The 18,857-nt window shown below is 43.5% G+C and overlaps 1 protein-coding gene across 5 annotated transcripts in view; it reads left to right on the top strand.

Annotated features, from left to right (window-relative positions):
• Positions 1-18,857, top strand: part of nktr (natural killer cell triggering receptor) — a 236,414-nt gene that overhangs the window by 204,597 nt on the left and 12,960 nt on the right. For all 5 annotated transcript variants that reach the window (XM_080213518.1, XM_080213511.1, XM_080213493.1 and 2 more), the window contains 5 exons: positions 1,517-1,666; positions 7,547-7,634; positions 9,918-10,066; positions 11,308-14,271; positions 17,590-17,682. In XM_080213518.1, the coding sequence (XP_080069644.1) occupies positions 1,517-1,666; positions 7,547-7,634; positions 9,918-10,066; positions 11,308-14,271; positions 17,590-17,682 (3,444 nt within the window). The remainder of the gene's footprint in view (positions 1-1,516; positions 1,667-7,546; positions 7,635-9,917; positions 10,067-11,307; positions 14,272-17,589; positions 17,683-18,857) is intronic.

Genomic DNA, 18,857 nt, shown 5'->3' with positions numbered 1-18,857 from the left:
CTCTGCAACACCCTGATCCACTGCACTTCCCCTGACACCACCTATCAATCCATGGTAACTTCCAATCCTCAACACCTGCCAGGACAAAGCAGGCTGCTTGATTGACACCTCATCCACCACCTTAAACATTCACTTCCTTCACCGCCTATACACAGTGTCAGCAGTGTGTACCATTATTAAAATGCACTGCAGTAACTCACCAAGATTCTTTCAACAGCACTATCCAGATCCAAGACTTCTCTCATTTAGAAGAAGAGCAGCAGAATACCACCAGCTTCCCTTCTGAGCCACACCATCCTGGCTTAGAAATATATTGCCAGCGTTGCTGGATCAAAATCCTGGAAAAACCTTCCTAACAGCATTGTGGGTGCACCCGCACCAGATGGACTGCAGCGATTCAAGAATACGGATCACCATCACCTGCTCATGGGTAATTAGGGATGGGCAAAAAATGCTGGCTTACCAGTAACACTCGCATGCCATCAAAGAGATGGTTAAAAAGCGCAAGTGCGACACTTGTCCTTTTATCTTCACCCGTTCTGTTCTCCAGGACCACAAATACTTCAGGATGAAGTGGAGATTTAATTATCCTTCTTTCAATATATTTGTCTGTATAAATTCCTCATGGTGTTGCCCAGACATTAGGGAAACTTAACACAGATTCAGTGACCACTTTGTGGAGTGTCTCCATTCAGTCTAAGTATGAGTAAGCTTCCAACTACCTGTCATTTTAGTTCTCCATCCCTTTTCCACCCTGAAGTCTTTGTCCTTGCCCTGTTCTGATGGAGCTCAATGTAACCTCAAGGAATTGCACTTCATCTTTCGTTCAAGCACTTCACAGCTTTTTGGATTCAACAGGAAGTTTGACAATTTCTGGTGAGCTCTGACCCCTTATGTTGTGAGACTTCTTACTGTGTTTACCCCACTCCAACGTTGGCATCTCCACACCCTTTTTTTAATACAGCTTTTGGGTAATGATTCTGCTTTCCCATTCACATCAGCTCTAGATCCATCTTTTGTTTCTTTACTCGTTCAATTACCATACCTGCTGATCTTGCATCTTCATCCTTTTTGTGATTTCGTTGCTTCTACCTTCCACCTGATCATGGATATTATATTTTATTCTTCCCCCTCTACCCTACTCTATTTCCCTGTCTATTTTTTAGCTTAAAACCTCTCTCTCTCTTCCAGTTTTGATGAAAGATGATTGAGCTGAAACACTGTTTTTCTCTCTTCACAGCTGCTGAGAATTTCTAGCTTTCTATCCCTTAGTAATTTCCTGTAGATTTTTCTGTAACAACTCATTTGCTTAAAGAAACATTCATTTGTGGAGATAGACACAATTTGGTGCGAGGAGGAATCGTAGCTTCAATTAGTGCACCGTTTTGATCGCTGTTCATTTTATTTTTTGCTCTTGAAAATGTTCCCTAAGATGTATTTAAATGTACTTGTGCGTATCTGTTTACTGCTAACTCTTATGTGTTTCATGAACTTCAGTCTGCTTTTCTTACTCCAGCAGCCACAACGGTGTGGGTGAAGAGGATGAAAAAGACAGAGAATCGAATCCAAAGCGGCAGAAACTATCGGTGAGGCCCGAAGAGATTCCTCCAGTACCAGAGAACAGATTTCTGCTCAGGCGGGATTTACCAAAACCAGATGCTGAACCGTGAGTGAAGTGTACAGGCGCTCCTTTAAATAGTACAATTATTTATCTTAAACAATAATTATTAACAAGAAAGACGTGTGGCGGAATGGTAAGCGGGTGGAACATGGACTGTGTAAAGATCCATTGATCTTGGGCAGGATTTTCCGGTCTTGGGGCAAGTGTGGCCGGAATATCCCGCCCATGATATCGCTTTGCATCAGTATGTGCTAACCTAATGTCCAAAGAACTTGGCACAATGAATTATAATTGGTGAACATGATTTACTCATTCGTGTTTATTTAATTTATTAGCTGGAAGCATCCTTAGTAAGGGTTTCCCAACCAGAAAAAGTTTCCATTTTCACTCTCTCCTGCACGCAACTAATCAGTAAAATGGAATCCGTTATCAAGGTAGTCGTATTAGAACATTTAGAAACTCAATGCAATCAAGCAGAATGAACATTCTTTTATGAAAAGAAAATTGCGTTTAGCAGATTTGTTAGAGTTCTTTCAGGTTGTAACAAGGAGGATGGATAAAGGGAAACCAGTAGATGCAGTGGGTTTGGATTTCCAAAGGGTATTTGATAAAATGCCGTAAATTGAATTAAACATTGGCTCAATGGAAGAAGCCAGCGAGTGGTAGCGGAGGATTGCTTCTCTGAGTGGAGGCCTGTGACCAGTGGTGTGCCACAGGGATCAGTGCTGGGTCCATTGTTGTTTGTCATCTATATCAATGATCTGGATGATAATGTGGTAAATTGGATCAGCAAATTTGCTGATGATACAAAGATTGGAGGTGTAGTGGACAGTGAGGAAGGTTTTCAAAGCTTGCAGAGGGATTTGGACCAGGTAGAAAAATGAACTGAAAATGGCAGATGGAGTTTAATGCAGACAGGTGTGAGGTATTGCACTTTGGAAGGATAAACCAAGGTAGAACATACATGGTAAATGGTAGGACACTGAAGAGTGTAGTGGAACAGAGGGATCTGGGAATATGGATACATATTCCCTAAAAGTGGCGTCACAGGTAGATAGGGTCGTAAAGACTGCTTTTGGACATTGGCCTTTATGAATCAAAGTATTGAGTATAAGAGTTGGAATGTTATGATGAGGTTGTATAAGATATTGGTGAGGTCAAATTTAGAGTATTGTGTGCAGTTTTAGTCACCTAATTACAGGAAGGATATTAATAAGGTTGAAAGAGTGCAGAGAAGGTTTACAAGGATGTTGCCAGGACTTGAGAAACTGAGTTACAAAGAAAGATTGAATAGGTTAGGACTTTATTCCCTGGAGCGTAGAGAATGAGGGGAGATTTGATAGAGGTGTATAAAATTATGATGGGTATAGACAGAGTGAATGCAAGCAGGCTTTTTTAACTGAGGCTAGGGGAGAAAAAAAACTAGAGGACATGGGTTGAGGGTGAAGGGGGAAATGTTTAAAGGTAATATTAGGGGGGCTTCACGCAGAGTGGTGGGAGTGTGGAATAAGCTGCCAGATGAAGTGGTGAATGCAGGCTCACTTTTAACATTTAAGAAAAACTTGGATAGGTACATGGATGAGAGGGGTGTGGAGGGATATGGTCCAGGTGCAGGTCAGTTTTTTGCCTTGGTCTTCATGGAGGAGGACGTGAATAGTTTGCCAGATATTAAAGATAGAAGGATGGTAGGAGTTGAGGGCCTGAATGCGATTACTGTCACTTAGAGAGGTAGTGCTTGATTGACTAATGGGACTGATGGTGGACAAGCCCCCAGGACCGGATGGAATGTATCCCAGGGTTCTGAAGGAAATGGCAGAGGTGATAGTAGACGCCTTAGTGATTATTTACCAAACTTCGCTGGATTCCGGGGAAGTGCCAGAAAATTGGAAAACGGTTAATGTTACGCTGCTGTTTAAAAAAGGTGGCAGGGAATTATAGGCTGGTTAGTTTAACGTCTGTTGTTGGAAAAATGCTGGAATCCGTCATCAAAGAAGAAATAGCGAGGCACCTAGAGAAGAATTGTTTGATAGAGCAGACGCAGCACGGATTCGTTAAGGGGAAGTCGTGTTTGACAAATTTATTGGAATTCTATGAGGATGTGACTAGTGCGGTAGACAGAGGGGAACCGGTGGATGTGGTGTTTCTCGATTTTCAGAAGGCGTTTGATAAGGTGCCGCACAGAAGGTTGCTTCAGAAGGTTAGGGGGCATGGAGTTGGGGGTGAGGTATTAGCGTGGATAGAGGATTGGCTGTCTAATAGGAGGCAGAGAGTTGGTATCAATGGGTGCTATTCTGATTGGTGGTTGGTAACTAGTGGAGTGCCGCAGGGATCGGTGCTGGGGCCTCAGCTATTTACCATCTATATCGATGATCTGGAGGAGGGGGCTGAGTGTAGGGTGTCGATTTGCTGATGACACGAAGATGAGTGGAAAAGCAAATTGTGCGGAGGGTGTGGAAAGTCTGCAGAGGGATCTAGATAGGCTGAGTGAGTGGGCGAGGACCTGGCAGATGGAGTACAATGTTAGCAAGTGTGAGGTTATCCACTTTGGCAGAAATCATAGGAGGGATTACTATTTAAAGGGCGAAAAGCTGCAGCATGCTACGGTGCAGAGGGACCTGGGGGCTCTTGTGCATGAGTCGCAAAAACCCAGTCTGCAGGTGCAGCAGGTGATCAAGAAGGCGAATGGGATGCTGGCCTTTATTGCGGGGGGATAGAATATAAAAGCAGGGAGGTCTTGCTGCAATTGTACAGGGCACTGGTGAGGCCGCAGTTGGAGTACTGTGTGCAGTTTTGGTCGCCGCACTTGCGCAAGGATATTTTGGCCTTGGAGGGAGTGCAGAGGAGGTTCACTAGGCTGATACCGGAGATTGAGGGGGTTGGACTATGAAGAGAGACTAAATAGACTGGGTCTGTATTCGTTGGAGTTTAGAAGGATGAGGGGGGGATCTTATTAGAGACGTATAAGATGATGAAGGGGATGGATAGGGTAGAGGTAGAGAGATTCTTCCCGCTCAGAAAGAACAGCAGGACTAGAGGGCACAGCCTCAAGATAACGGGGGGGGGGGGAGCAGTTTAGAACGGAGTTGTGGAGGAACTTCTTCAACGGGCAGAGAATTCCAGAGATTCACCACCCTTTGAGTGAAGTGGTGGAGGCTACCTCGCTAAATATATTTAAGTCATGGGTAGACAGGTTTTTGGTAGGCAAGGGAATTAAGGGTTATGGGGAGAGAGCGGGAAAGTGGAACTGATCCACTTCAGATCAGCCAAGATCTTAATGGCAGGGCAGGCTCGAAGGGCTAGATGGCCTACTCCTGCTCCTATTTCTTATGTTCAGTGGGACTGGGCAGAAAAATGGTTTGGCACAGCCAAGAAGGGCCAAAAGGCCTGTTTTACATGCTGTAGTGTTCACGATTCTAAAAGGATACTGCAACAAATTAATCTGTTGCAGTACCCTTTCAGGATCATTTTGGCAGGAAGAATAGAAGAGCAGAGTATTACTTAAATTAGGAGAGACCGCACACTGTGTTCCCTGAGGGACCTGGGTGTCCTTGTACACGATTCACAAAGATCAGCCTGCCAGGTACAGTAAGTGTTAGGAAGGCAAACGAGTATTGACCTTTATTGCCAACGGAATGGAAAACATACATAGGGAAGTCTTGCTACAATTGTACAAGAAATTGGTGAGGCCACACCTAGAATATTGTGTAGCTTTGGTCACTTTATGGAAGGCGGGACTAACTTATATTAGAAGCAGCAGTTTATCAAGAGTTCACTAGGCCAGTTCCTGGGGTAAGGGGTTTGTCTTGAGGAAAGATTGAGTATGTTGGGTCTATACTCATTGGAGTTTGGAAAAATTGCAGATGATCTTATTGAAACATGCAATTCTGAGGAAGCTTTAATGGGTAGATGCTGTCTCTTCACAAGGATATCAAGAAGCATGGGACAAAGTTTCAAAGAAAGAGCTCTCTCATTTATGACCAGAGTTGAGTAGAAATTTCTTCTGAGGATTTGGAATTCTCTTCCTCAGAGAGCAATGGAGGGTTGGCTATTGATTACATTCAAAGCTGAATTGGACAAATTTTTGATTGAGAGGGGAGTTGAGGGTCACAGGAAGGAATTTGACAAGATCACACATGTTTGGAAATCGTTACCCCAGAGACTTGTGGCAGCAGAGTCATTGAATATGTTCAAGTTGATGGATAGATTCTTGAACTCGAGTGGTCGAGTGTTATGAGGAACAGGGAAGAAGGTAGAGTTAAGGCCACAATCAGAGCAACCGTGATATTGAATGGAATGGGCTGAATCATCTATTCCTGCCCCTATTTCTTATGTTTTTATTGGAATGAACTGACATCAATTGATTCTGATCTATAGCAATTTATGGATCTATAGCAGCTTTGTTTAGGATCAAGAGCAATTTTCAATGAACGCATTTCTGATGCTGCTGACATTGGGCTGGCACTAAAGCGAACATCACAATAGCTACAATTCTGTCGATGCGGTATTTTGGCTAATTAGTGTTCTCATTAAGTTTTGGCCTGCAACCATGGAATGTTGGAAGTCACAAGAATTTTTAGAGGGAAACATAAAATATCATATTCCAATTAGAAACATAACCTATTGCCAACAAACGCTCTCATCGTTCCTTTTGAATTTTCTTGTGCTTTGGTTTATTTCTTTCCTCAGCTGCTTTTGTAGAAGATTTTTATTTCATTACTGAAGGTAATTTTTCTGTCTTTAATGGGTTGATAATCTTGGTGCTCCACTTCCCCCTACATGAGGAAAAAGAGCCCTTGGCTGTCTGTGTTGGCACGTCAAGTGTTCCCTAGTGTGTTGTACAATGCAGAGGGCACACACACCACACCACACCACACCCCCCCCCCCCCCCCCCCCCCCCCCCCCACCGGGCTCTGCCTGAGCAATGTACTTCCGGCTGCTCTTCCCACTTCCTGTGCTTTACCGCACCTCTGCAATAATTGTCCATTTCCCACAGGAGCCAACTGTCGGGGTGGCACGGTGGTTAAGCACTACTGCCTCAGAGCTCCAGGCTTTGGTTCCTGAGGTTTGATTCCTGGCTTGAATCACTGTCCGTGTGCAGTTTGCACATTCTCCCCATGCCTGCGTGGGTTTTCTCTGGGTACCCTGGTTTCCTCCCACAGTCCAAAGATGTGTGGGTTAGGTGGACTGGTCATGCTAAATTGCCCCTTAGGTGTCAGGGGATTAGCTCGAGTAAATGAATGGGGTTATGGCCTGGCTGGGAATGTGGCCAGTGCAGACTTGATGGGCCGAATGTAGGATTCTATGATTCTATCACATGACCAGTTTAGCAACTGTTTATCTAACAGTTCAGATGGATATTTAATGTTCTCTGGCATTTTCTGAAGAGTATCAGTGCCTTACCCCAGGCTGTAATTGCGCTTTACAGCTGAGCAGCACCAGGACCCCACCCGACACCCTCTCCAAGCCCACTCCAGCCAACCAATGTTATCAATAAGCTGACTGTTCATGTTGTTTGAGAGACCTTGAGCTGTGTGACAATTTTCTTCCACATTTTTCTGTGTAACAATACTGACTCGACTTGAAAAACAAATGTTGATTTGGATGTGAAAAGTTTTGACATGACAGATTTTATATTGATGAATACGTTAATCTAGCCCAGACAAAGAATTTGCATAGGGTTTGCTTAGAATAAGAAAGTGTATTCAAATCTTGGTGATAAAATAATTCAACAGTGAAGAATACGTTTTCCCAGAGCAGTTGGCTTTCTCTTGATTCTTGGGAACCATTTGTAGAAGCGCAAGAAAGTACCCCTGGGTAAATTTTTGTATTTATGAATTGTATGGAATTTTGCAATGTATACATTTTTCATTCAGTTCCCTTTTATCATTTTAGAGTCAAAATTCAGCTATTTTTCCTCCATTACAGAAAAATTCAGGAACCGCCCTCAACTCATAATGATCAGAAACCAGTGGTGTCAAAGTCAGGCCGCAAAATTAAAGGAAGAGGCACAATGGTATACATTTTGCATTTATCATCCTCTGCTGCTTAACTCTTCAAACAGTGGTAGTTCCTTACTCTTTGAGCTTTGGCTTCTACACCCTGATCTTGCTTTTTGTTATAAAAATAAATGAAGCTTATTTTGTGCTTGTATAAAAATCTCTTAAATTTATCGTTGGCTGCAATATTGGAGTTGAAACAAGCAATGTTCTCCCCTTCACAAATATTGCTGACCTTCTGTGTATTCCTAATTGTTTTTTGCCATATAGAAATACAGGCGCGCTCAAGCGGGAGCCGTATACTGTTATTAATGATCCTTTCAGAGAATATTAATCAGAACTCAGTGTAGTTTGACACTGAGCCGTCAGTGACTTCTGTTGGGTGGGTGGGTGTGGGTCTCTTTAATAAATGGCTGATTATCTTGTGGAGGAGGAAGCAGCTTTCCTTTGGTTTGAGTTGGGTTCAAACTTGCAGTGGCAGGTTGACATGGAGTTAGTCTCTGTGGCAGATTCCAATAATATTTTTATTCATTCGTGAGATGTGGGCGTCGCTGGCTGACCAGCATTTATTGCCCATTCCTAGTTAACCCAAGGAGAGTTGAGAGTCAGCCACATTGCTGTGGCCCTGGAGTCACGTTTAGGCCAGACCAGGTGCAGACAGCAGATTTCCTTCCCTAAAGGACATTAGTGAACCAGTTGGGTTTTTCTGACAATCGATAATGGTTTCATGGTCACCAGTAAATTCTTAATTCCAAATTTTTTTTATTGAATTCAATTTCCACCATCTGTAATGGCGGGATTCAAACATGGGTCCCCAAACATTAGTTGAGTTTCTGTCTAGCGATAATACCATTAGGGCATCACCTCCCCAGATTGAGCTAGGCAGTTCCAGGGGATACTCCAAAACACTGATGCTGAACTAGCCAGCTAGTTCATTGATGACATGCAGTAGAGGTGACCCATCACTAGAGGTTTGGCACCATGCCGCTGTGTAAGCTAATGATTGGGAGCCTTGTAGCCTGGTAAGCTCAGTGTTTTTGACCTGTTAAACTTTAGTTGTATCACCACAAATCCTATTACCATCGCTCTTCCAAACCTAATTTCCCTGGACCTGGATAATTGTAATGTCACCGTTGGGTGAAAGGTCACCCTTTATCAGGCAAGTGGAAATGTAACTTAAGTGGAATGCTACTTAAGTAGAATTAGCCATGAGAGTCTTAAGTTGATAGGTTGCTTTCCTGTGTCTGATACCCAGTGTTAAAAGGCATGGTTGTCTTTGGTGATCCCTGAGTGATGCAGCACACTAAGCCCTGGTTGGGATGAAGGTCTCAAGGTTAATCTTCAGTGTATGCTGCATTTAGCTGGCCTCAGCTGCCTTGATAAAAAGGCAGTTGGAGGTGGGCTTGACCTTAAAATGGGGAGAATCAGCCAAGGTTCTTGTGTTGTGAATTACTCCTCCCTATACATAGCCAAGAACAAAAGCAGCATTGCCTCCCTCCAGGCAATGGAAATGCTGCCAATCCTCAAACTCACTAGTACTCTTAGTTTATATGGGGTGTTGTAGGATTATCTGCAGTTGTGCGCCAATATGTGTTGAGTTCTTCAAATGAAAGAAAGGAAACTAGGAAATGAATTAGTTCCATGAATAGAGGGATCAATAATCAGGGGGCTTATTTAACGCAGTTGATAGGATTAGAGGGGAGTTTTGTTTATTATAGACTCTCTACAGTGCAGAAAGAGACCATTCGTCTATCAAGTCTACACAAACTCATCATCTCGCCCAGGCCCGCCTCCTACCCTATCCCTATTACCCCATCTATTTACTTCGGTAACCCCCTAACCTACACATCTTTGGACACAAAGGGACAATTTAGCATGGCCAGTCCACCTAGCCTAAAAAACTTTGGACGGGGTTCAGGAGAAACCTTTTCACCCAGAGTGTGCCAGAAGTCTGGAACTCGTTGCCTGAAAGGGTGGGTGAGTCAAAAACTCTTGTAACATTTAAAAAGTGTTTAGATGTTCACTTGTACTGCTGTAGGGCTAAGGGCCAAGCTCTGGAAAATGAAATTAGTGTAGTCAGAACTTTTGATGGACATAATGGAATGAATGGCCATCTTCTATACTGTTAAGCATCTATGAAGTTTGCGGTGTGGACCCAGATGAGTAGGATAGCAGGTGAAGAAATTAGAAAAGAGTAGAGGGTTGGGGGGGTGTCAAATTCTAATATCCAATTGTCCTTCCAGGCAAAAAGGTTGAGAAATTTATTTTTTTGTAACTTTTTATTCTTTTTTCTGGGTTAGCGCTATCGCACTCCTTCGAAGTCTAGATCACACTCCGAATCAGAACTGGACGAGGAAAGCAGTGAAACACCACCTCATTGGAAGGAAGAAATGCAGCGTGTTAGAACGTATCGCGCTGCCAGCTTAGAGAAATGGACTAAAGGAGACAAGTATGAACTCTCTATAAGATGAGACTTAAAAAAAACATATGGTTTTGTGGAAGGGTCCTATGGACTCAGAACGTTAACTGTTTTTCTCTCCACAGATGCTGCCAGACCTGCTGAGTTTTTTTTCCAGCGTTTGTTGTTATTTCAGATTTCCAGCATCTGCAGTACTTTGATTTTATTGTAGTATTCTGCTTTTGCTACGGTGGACATGCTTCAGTTATGCATCCTTTATGCATATAATTTTACTCTATTAGCTCCTAAAATGTTCTTTAGAGAACCGAGCACCAAGGGAATAGTGTAACATAGGGAATGGACAGAAAAGTGAAGTTGAGACAGTAGATCATCTATGATACCATTGAATGGTCCTTACTAAATTATTAGCCACAAGTAGGTTTACATTACGCTGCAATGAAGTTACTGTGAAAATCTGAGTTGCCACACTCTGGTGCCTGTTCGGATACACTGAGGGAGAATTTAGTATGGCCAATGCACCTGACCAGCACATCTTTCGGACTGTGGGAGGAATCCCATGCAGGCACGGGGCGAACGTGCAGATTCTGCACACACTGACTGAAGGCAGGAATTGAATGTGGGTCCCTGGCGCTGAGACAGCAGTGCTAACCACGTTGCCACTTTATCATTCAGGAGTAGGCCCAAGAGACCATATGCCTGCTCCTGGTTCTATTTCCTACACAAAAATATAATTATCATTATGTTGAATTTTAATTAAATCACATTCTGAATTTGGAGAATTACAAACAGCATTTGTCCAATTTACAAATTCGGAATAAGTAAGACAATGGAAACGAGTTACACCTAGAATCTCTCAGTACAGCTGAGGGGAAAATTACACGCTTGTGTTCTTGGTGAATAACCATTTTTTCATATTTGTTGGGGAATGTAACTTTAATTTATTCGTTCATATGATGGGGGCATCACTGGCTACACAGTATCTATTGCCCATCCCTAATTGCCCTTGAGAGGATGGTGGTGAGCTGCTGCCTTGAATCGCTGCAATTCCTGTGTTAGGGAGGAAGTTCCAGCATTTTGGCTCAGTGACTGTGATGGAATGGGGATACATTTCCAAGTCAGGATGGTAAGTGGCTTGGAGAGGAACCTCCAGATAGTGGTGTTCTTAAGTAACAATGCTCTGTACGAAGAATTAAGTAATGAGAGATGGAATTTTATCTTTATTGACTCCAGATTGACCCTCTAATTAAACTTCTGTATTTTTTCTTCTTCAGGCTGAAGTCAGAGTCACGTCGGTGGAGTGACAGATCTGCTTCACCATGGTCACGGTCCTGGTCACATGATGGTTATTACTCAGATGACCGCAGCAGACGGAAATCCAGCCGCTACAAGAGACCCAAGAAGGAAAGGAGGAAAGTCAAAACTAAGAAAAAATCCAAGAAGCTGAAGCATTCCAGAAGGCATAAAGTGCACAAACACAAGACAAAGGAGACCTCTGTAGCTCCAGAATCTGCACGCTCGCTAAGCTGCAAGACAAAGTCTTCTCTTGAGCATGAGAAGAAATCTCTGTCGTCAGCTTCTTCAAGACGCTCATCAGAAAGTGTGTGGTCTGATTCTTCTAGTCATCTATCTTCTTCAGCCAGTACAGTTTCTCGGTCCTATTCGAGATCAAAGTCTAGGTCTCGATCCAAAGGAAGGTCTAGGTCCAGATCAAGGTCTAGGACCAGGTCAAGGTCCAGATCACGATCGCGATCTAGGTCTAGGTCCAGGTGTAGTTCAAGCTCTATCTCATCCAGAAGTAGATCCACATCCAGATCTAGCTCAAAATCCAGGCACGAAAGGAGGCGGAGTACCAGAACACACTTTGAAAATCTGAATCAAACAAAACTTGATACTTCAAGGGTAGCTGCCAAGGAAAATGAAAAAAATGTAACACTCCCTGCTACGGTTGAAACTGTTCCTGCAGTTCCTCTAAGTGAGAGTCCTCCACCTTCAAGGTGGAGACCAGGCCAAAAACCATGGAAGCCCTCTTATGTTCGGATCCAGGAAGCCCAAGCAAAACTAAGTGAAACAACACCTACGTTGAGCAGTAGAGATTCCAAATGCTCAAGGGAGGATGACCTGTCTCCTTCTTTACGGAAACAGCACCGCAGTTCAGATACCAGACGCCATTACAACTCTGATCGTGAAAGCGATCGAAGTTCAACCTCAGACTATCAAAAGAGCTCAAGGAGCAGAGGGTTTAGTTCCAGGTCAAGAAGTCTGTCGTATTCCAGATCAAGGAGCCGGTCTAGTTCAAGGTCACGTTCGCCAACTAAATCCCCCTACGATGAATCCTCCTACTCCAAGTCATCCAGTCATTCAAATAAATCTGTGGAACTGTGTGTGGCCAGCAGTGAAGAGAAGTATGGCAAAATTCGAAAAAAGAATTCTGTTTCTAACAAACACAGTAAAGATCAGCAAGCAATCTCTGCAGCCAACCATACAAACAAAGAACGTGCCACTGGAAAGAAATATGAGAAGGAGCGTAGTTTGCCGTCTTCACACTGTTCCAGCGAAAGTGACTCAATTGAATATGAGAGAGACAAGGGCAAAACTGAATTAAAAAGACATAATGTGTCAAACTCTCAGACAGAATCTCTCAAAAAAAACCACAGTAGCAAAAAAGTAGAGGGAAAATGTGAACGTCCTAGCAAAATTTCAACTAAGGAACATTCAAATGTGAAGCATACCTCATCCAGTGATCGTTTACAACGACCAAGGAAGAAATCTACAAGGAACAAATTGTCCGAAAGGAAATCCTCTACGGGGTCTCACAGCAAAGACGAGGAAACTGCAAAGAAAGCTCACAAGAAAGCAAGGTTGAAATCTGAGACTGAGTCTGAAACGGAACAGAGTAAAAGCAGCAAAGTGCAATCTGGATCCACCTCAGAGGAAGGAGAAGTGGTGCAGAAATCTGATGGCGGTGAGATTGAAGGGAAGACGTCAAGTCGAAGGCCAAATTCAAGACCCGAGGTGTACAGCGCCAAGTCTTCTGTATCGTCCAGTTCAGAAGTGAGCAGCAGGCACCCATCAGCCAGAAGGTCCTCTGTTGCCAGCAGTTCTTCTGATTCGGCGAGGGAAAATGAGAAGAGGCGAAAGAAGAAGGTGAAGCACAAAGTTAAGAATAAGAAAAAGTCTAAGTCAAAGAGTACGAAGTTCAAAAAGAAAACTGAGAAGAAAAAATCCAAAAAGGTTCCAAAAACAAAAGAGAAATTCCATTGGCAGCCGCCTCTGGAGTTTGGGGAAGAAGAGGAAGAAGAGACAAAAACTGACGGGCCCAGTGCAAGCGATGTGAAATCTAAGGTCAGGAACACACTACCCAGCGTGGGGAGGCACGAGGCTGAAAACAGTGCCGTAAATTGTGCAGCTTCAGTGAAAGCCAGCCACCCAGGCAAAGAGAATGCAGCACTGCATGAATCACCGGCAAGTGCCTCTGGTCTCAAACGGGAAGTAGAGACGTCACCAAAACAGAAGAAGAGTGATTTGGCCAAGGCTGAAGCCGCAGTAGCAAAGCCAGCGGGGACGGCAGATAAACCCAAGCCCCCGAGCCAAAACCCTAAGAACACTACCCCGGAGAAGTCCACTTCCGCCTCGGCAATGCAGAAAGGCAGCGACAAAGAAGCATCTGTTTCTGAGGCTGGAGGTTCCAAAGGAGCAAAAAGCTCAGGCATCAAGTCAGAAAACGACACCTCAGCAGAGAAAGCTGGGCAGAATAAGAAAGAGGCGAACAGCGCTGAGACACTCCCAGGAACCGACATCAATGGGAGCGCGACAGAAAGCGGTACAAGGGCAGAAAATGAGTTAACGGATAGTAACAAATGGAAACCTCTGAAAGTATTACCCAGTGTGCCAACAGCCAGCCCCATCGTTAATACGGAGGTTAAAGTAGAGGCTACTGAATCCGATAACAAACCCCAGGGACTGAAAATAGAAATTAAAAGCAAAAATAAAGTCAAGCCGGGCTCTCTCTTTGACGAAGTTCGGCGAACAGCAAGGATGAACCAAAGGCAGAGAAACCAAGAAACCTCGAGTGAAGAAGACTCGCCGTCCAGAGATAGCAATAGCAGGTCTCGCAGTCGGAGTTCCTCACGTGGCCATTACAGATCCAGTTCAAGAGACAGAACACATTCCCACACAAGATCCCGGTCAACCAGTAGGTCAAGGAGTCGCTCAAGAAGCTACAGTTCTTCTTACAGGTAGGTATGGCCTGTGCAGAGATTGGATCAAAGATTGTCATTTTTATTAACTGGCCTTTAACTTGCAAAAAACTGATTATATTGTTTACCTTTCAATAATAGCGTCTTCTCCCTTCTGTGGTGATCCCTTGCACAAAGTAGCACACTAATGTTGTAATTTCCTATAACAAGCTGGGATGATTTCGATAGATGTGGTAAAACACCATATAAATACAAATGTTTCCATTTTCCTGCCTGTCTTTGATCCAGCTTTATAAATTTGAGAACAACCCTCCACACCCCCCCCCCCCCCCCCCCCCCATTCCGGTGAAAGAAAGTTCAATGCTCCACGGGCACTGAAAGCCCCAATATTTGACAGCTGGTATCTTGGCTATGCCATACAGATTGCTCATTCACAGTTGGCTACAGGATTTGGGCATCCTTGCAAGGGCAAACCATGTCCACTGTGCTGACTTAATTTTTAAAAAGTCTTCCAACTATTAAATATTGCTGAGTACAAAGATATGAATACTGTCATTTTAAAATGCTCCAGTGGCGCACCTTTGGGTGCTATTTAGTCATTCAGTTTCCTGGGGATGGGAACTATCCCAATAATCTACACCATAAAGGACGGAAATGAAGAAAGAAAAGGCTAGAAATACACATCAAGTCACGCAGCACCTGCAAGAGAAAGAGCTAACATTTTGAGGGACACCTTCTCATTTAGTCACATTCACATCCCCCTCATTAACTTCTGAAGATGCTGACTAACCTCCTTGTGCATTTCCAGCGGTCTCATTTTCCCTATCTCCACAATAGGAGCACAGTGGTTAGCACTGATGCCTCACAGCGGCAGGATCCGGGCTCTAATCTCGGCTTGGGTCATTGTCTATGTGAAGTTTGCATGTTCTTGCCGTGTCCCCTTAGTTTCCATGAATGCATAGGTTAGGTGGATTAGCAGGTTAAATATGAGAGGTTACTGGGATAGAGCCCTAGGTAGAATTGTTGGTGCAGATTCGAATGGCTGCCCCATACACTGTTGGGATTCTATGATAACCCTGGGAAATACAGGCCAGTCAACTTAACTTCAGGGGAGAACACTTGAGAAAAAGTTTTAAAGTTTATTTATTAGTCATGTGTAGGCTTGCTTTAACACTACAATGAAGTTACGGTAAATCCCCCTTGCTGCCACATTCCAGTGCCTGTTTGGGTCAATGCACCTAACCAGTACGTCTTTCAGACTGTGGGAGGAAACCTATGCACATGCGGGGAGAACGTGCAAACTCCACACAGACAGTGACCTAAATCGGGAATCGAACCCGGTCTCTGGTGCTGTGAGGCAACAGTGCCAACTGCTGTGTCACTGTGGGTTAATTAAGGAAACCCGACACAGATTTATTAACTAACTTGGATTAGCTAATCAACTAACAGAAAAGGTCCTTCAAAAGGACATAGGTGGAATGAGCTGACATGTGGCAGGTGAAATTTAAGGCAGAGAGGTATGAAGTGATTAATTTTGGTAAGAAGAGCACAGACTTAAAAACAAAGGATACAATTCTAAAGGAGCTGAGGGACTTGGGTGTAAATGTGTTTGAATCGTTGAAGGTGGCAGGACAGATTGAGAGAATGGGTTACAAAGCATTCAATATCCTTTATTTTATTAGAAGGGGCACTGATTAAAAAAGTAAAGGAGTTGTGTGAGAAAGTGGAGAAACTGAGCAGGTCCAGCAGCACCAGTGCTGCGAGGAGAAGATGGGGTAGCACCACTGGGTTAATTGCTCCTTCGGAGAGCCAGCAGACAAAAGCGGAATTGTCCCTTCCCGCCCACCATGGGAATTATAGTGGGCGAGGAGGGCAGACCGTGGAAAAGTCCATTAACCTCAGGCAGGATTTTCCAGCCTCGCTCACTCCAAGACTGGAAAATCCCACTCAGTGGGTCGAGTGCTGCTTATGTGCTGTAATAGTTGTGATTAAATTCATCCTGATAGCAGGGACTCTACACAGAAAAGCAAAGATTTTAACAACATTAAAAGCTGCACAATTAAGATCAGAGCAAGTGGAGTCAGGTGACCAGTAATAAAATGGAAAGCAAGGTGATGATGGAATAGAAACAGAAAGTCGGCATTAAGGTTAGCTACTCACTGGCAAAAGTTAGGAAAAAGTATTTCACAGCCTGGCACTGGGACCATAGTTGATCATCATTTAAATTATGAATGTGGCACAGAAGTTAGAAGTAACGTTTCAAGATTTGTGGACAACAACAAATTTGGAATACAGCTAATAGTGAGAAAGAATGCATCATTATACAATAAAACTTTAATAAATTTGATGAATAGCTGCAGAATTGGAAAGTGAATTTCAGTACAAGTTGATATCCTGTTATCTTTGAGTAGTCAGGGAGACCAGTGCTGGATTTAAAGTCTATTTATTAGTCTCACAAGTAGTCTTACATTCACACTGCAATGACGTTACTGTGAAAATCCCTGAGTTGCCACATTCCAGTGCCTGTTTGGGTACACTGAGGGAGAATTTAGATGGTTAATGCACCCAGCTGGCTCACCTTTCAGACTTTGGAAACTGGCATACCCAGAGAAAACCAACTCAGACAGCAAATTGACCCAAGCTGGGAATCAAATCCAAGTCCCTGGAGCTGTGAGGTAGCAGTGCTAACCACTGTGCCACACCATTTTTTCAGACAGTCTGAAATTCCCAGTCCTCTGGCACCACCTCCGAGTCTAAGAAAAACTGGGCAATTATGGACATTGTCTCTGCAATTTCCACCCTTGCTTCCCTCAGTATCCTTAGGTGCATCTCATCCAGTCCTAGTGCCTTATCAACTTTAAATAGAGACAGCCTGCCCAGTGTCATCACTTTGGGTTGAAACTTGTGGGCTGCCCAGCGTGCAAGATTTCAGTGGTACTCAACAGTGTGCTGGGGGTTCCCTCTCAGAGCTCCTAAATATCCAGAAGCACTATTTTTCCCTGGACAATTGCACCACACTGTGAACCATCCAACAAAGCAATTTAAATAGCTACTTTTGGATGGTTCCACAAGGGTTACACAACTAGTTACTCAAAAAGTTAGAAGAAATAAAATCTCTTCTAACATCTACATGAGAATTTTAAATTCCGTGACCAAACCCCTCATGGGTCTCCCCACACTCCTAACTCCTGACATCCCCCTGCCCCCTTCAGAACATGGGAGGATTCCTAACAATGGGCCCAAGTCTTAAACAGTATTTTTGTCAAATATGAAGCCGAGACTGCAGAATTATAAAACCTAAAATGTTCTCAGTTGTGTGATTTGAAGCCATTCATGCTATAAGGTGATTTATTTCAGGTCACGCAGTTACAGCAGAAGTCGAAGCCGGCGTAGGCACAGCAGAGGTCACTCTAGTCATAGTAGCTCCTACAGAAGCTATAGAAGCCATAGGTAAGCTCATTTCAAATTACTCTTATTAATGATGTTGAATTTTAATTCACCCACTTCCATAGGTGTGCTTCACAGAAATGAATGGTGATTTGAAATTGTACTTTATAACACCTATATTTTGAGTGTAAATCCTTAGAATTCATTCAGAATCTGTATCATGTCCTAGTCAGACTGAAGTTGGCATGCTGCATTCGGTCTTGGTTCTTGGAGTGATTCTAGATTACAAAGGGAGGGGAGGAAGTTATATTACAGTGATGTAGAGCCAAGATCAGATCTCCTTCCAGAGTATTGTGTTCATATTTGGACTATAAAGAATTCGATAAGGTAGATGCAGTGGAACTATTTCCTCAGGAGGATGGATAAAGAATGAGAGGGCACATTCTTAAAATTAGACCCAGGCCAACCTGGAGCAAAATAAGGATGTACTTCTTCACACATGGGTAACAGAAGTGTGGATTCTCTTTCCCCTTAAAAGGCCTTAGATGCTGCGACAAATAGAACTTTCGTGATGGGTAAATCACTCGTCACTTTACCCATGTGATGTAAAGTGATGAGGGTATTGAGGGTATGGAACATCCATGACTCAGTGAATGCCTGAATAGGTTTGAGATCCTGAATAGTCTCCTCCTGTGCCTAAGTTCCTTGCCAAAGAATCATTGCAGATGAGAGCAATGAGACTGAACTCTGACATAGGGGAGAAGAATTGGAAAGAGTAACTAAATGTGCTGGACTTTTCTACCTTTGAAATGAGATGTTCAGCAGAGAAGAATTTGAGTGACGTAATGGGACAGTGGAGGTGGATCTAGAACAGTAATTTCAAATATCCGCATGTAGGAGTATGATAGGACACAGCATTGTGAAGAATTAGGATCCTTAGTGGTTAAAGTTTACGAAAGATGCTAGGGTGTATTTCTTTACAGAGAGACATCAGTGAAATTGGAGTTGAGGCCAGGACTCAGATGCTGTATTGGGGAACATTGATCATCCCTGAGGCTGTAATCAGCAGGGTTTTTGACTACTCATGGAATTGAAGATGGTGCAGGTAGGAATAATAGAGATAAAGGTCAGCCATCTTCTTATTGAGCGGGCCTGAGGGACCAAATGGTCCACCCCGCTCCTGTTTCTCAAACTCTTCATCAAGCATATCCAGTGATGATGCAGAAGGAGGAAATAAG

The sequence above is a fragment of the Carcharhinus amblyrhynchos genome, chromosome 2 (assembly GCF_965287045.1).
Source record: "Carcharhinus amblyrhynchos chromosome 2, sCarAmb.v2.hapA, whole genome shotgun sequence".
Lineage (NCBI taxonomy): Eukaryota > Metazoa > Chordata > Chondrichthyes > Carcharhiniformes > Carcharhinidae > Carcharhinus > Carcharhinus amblyrhynchos.
The sequence above is the reverse complement of the archived record's forward strand: the minus strand, read 5'-3'. Positions and strand labels throughout refer to the sequence as shown.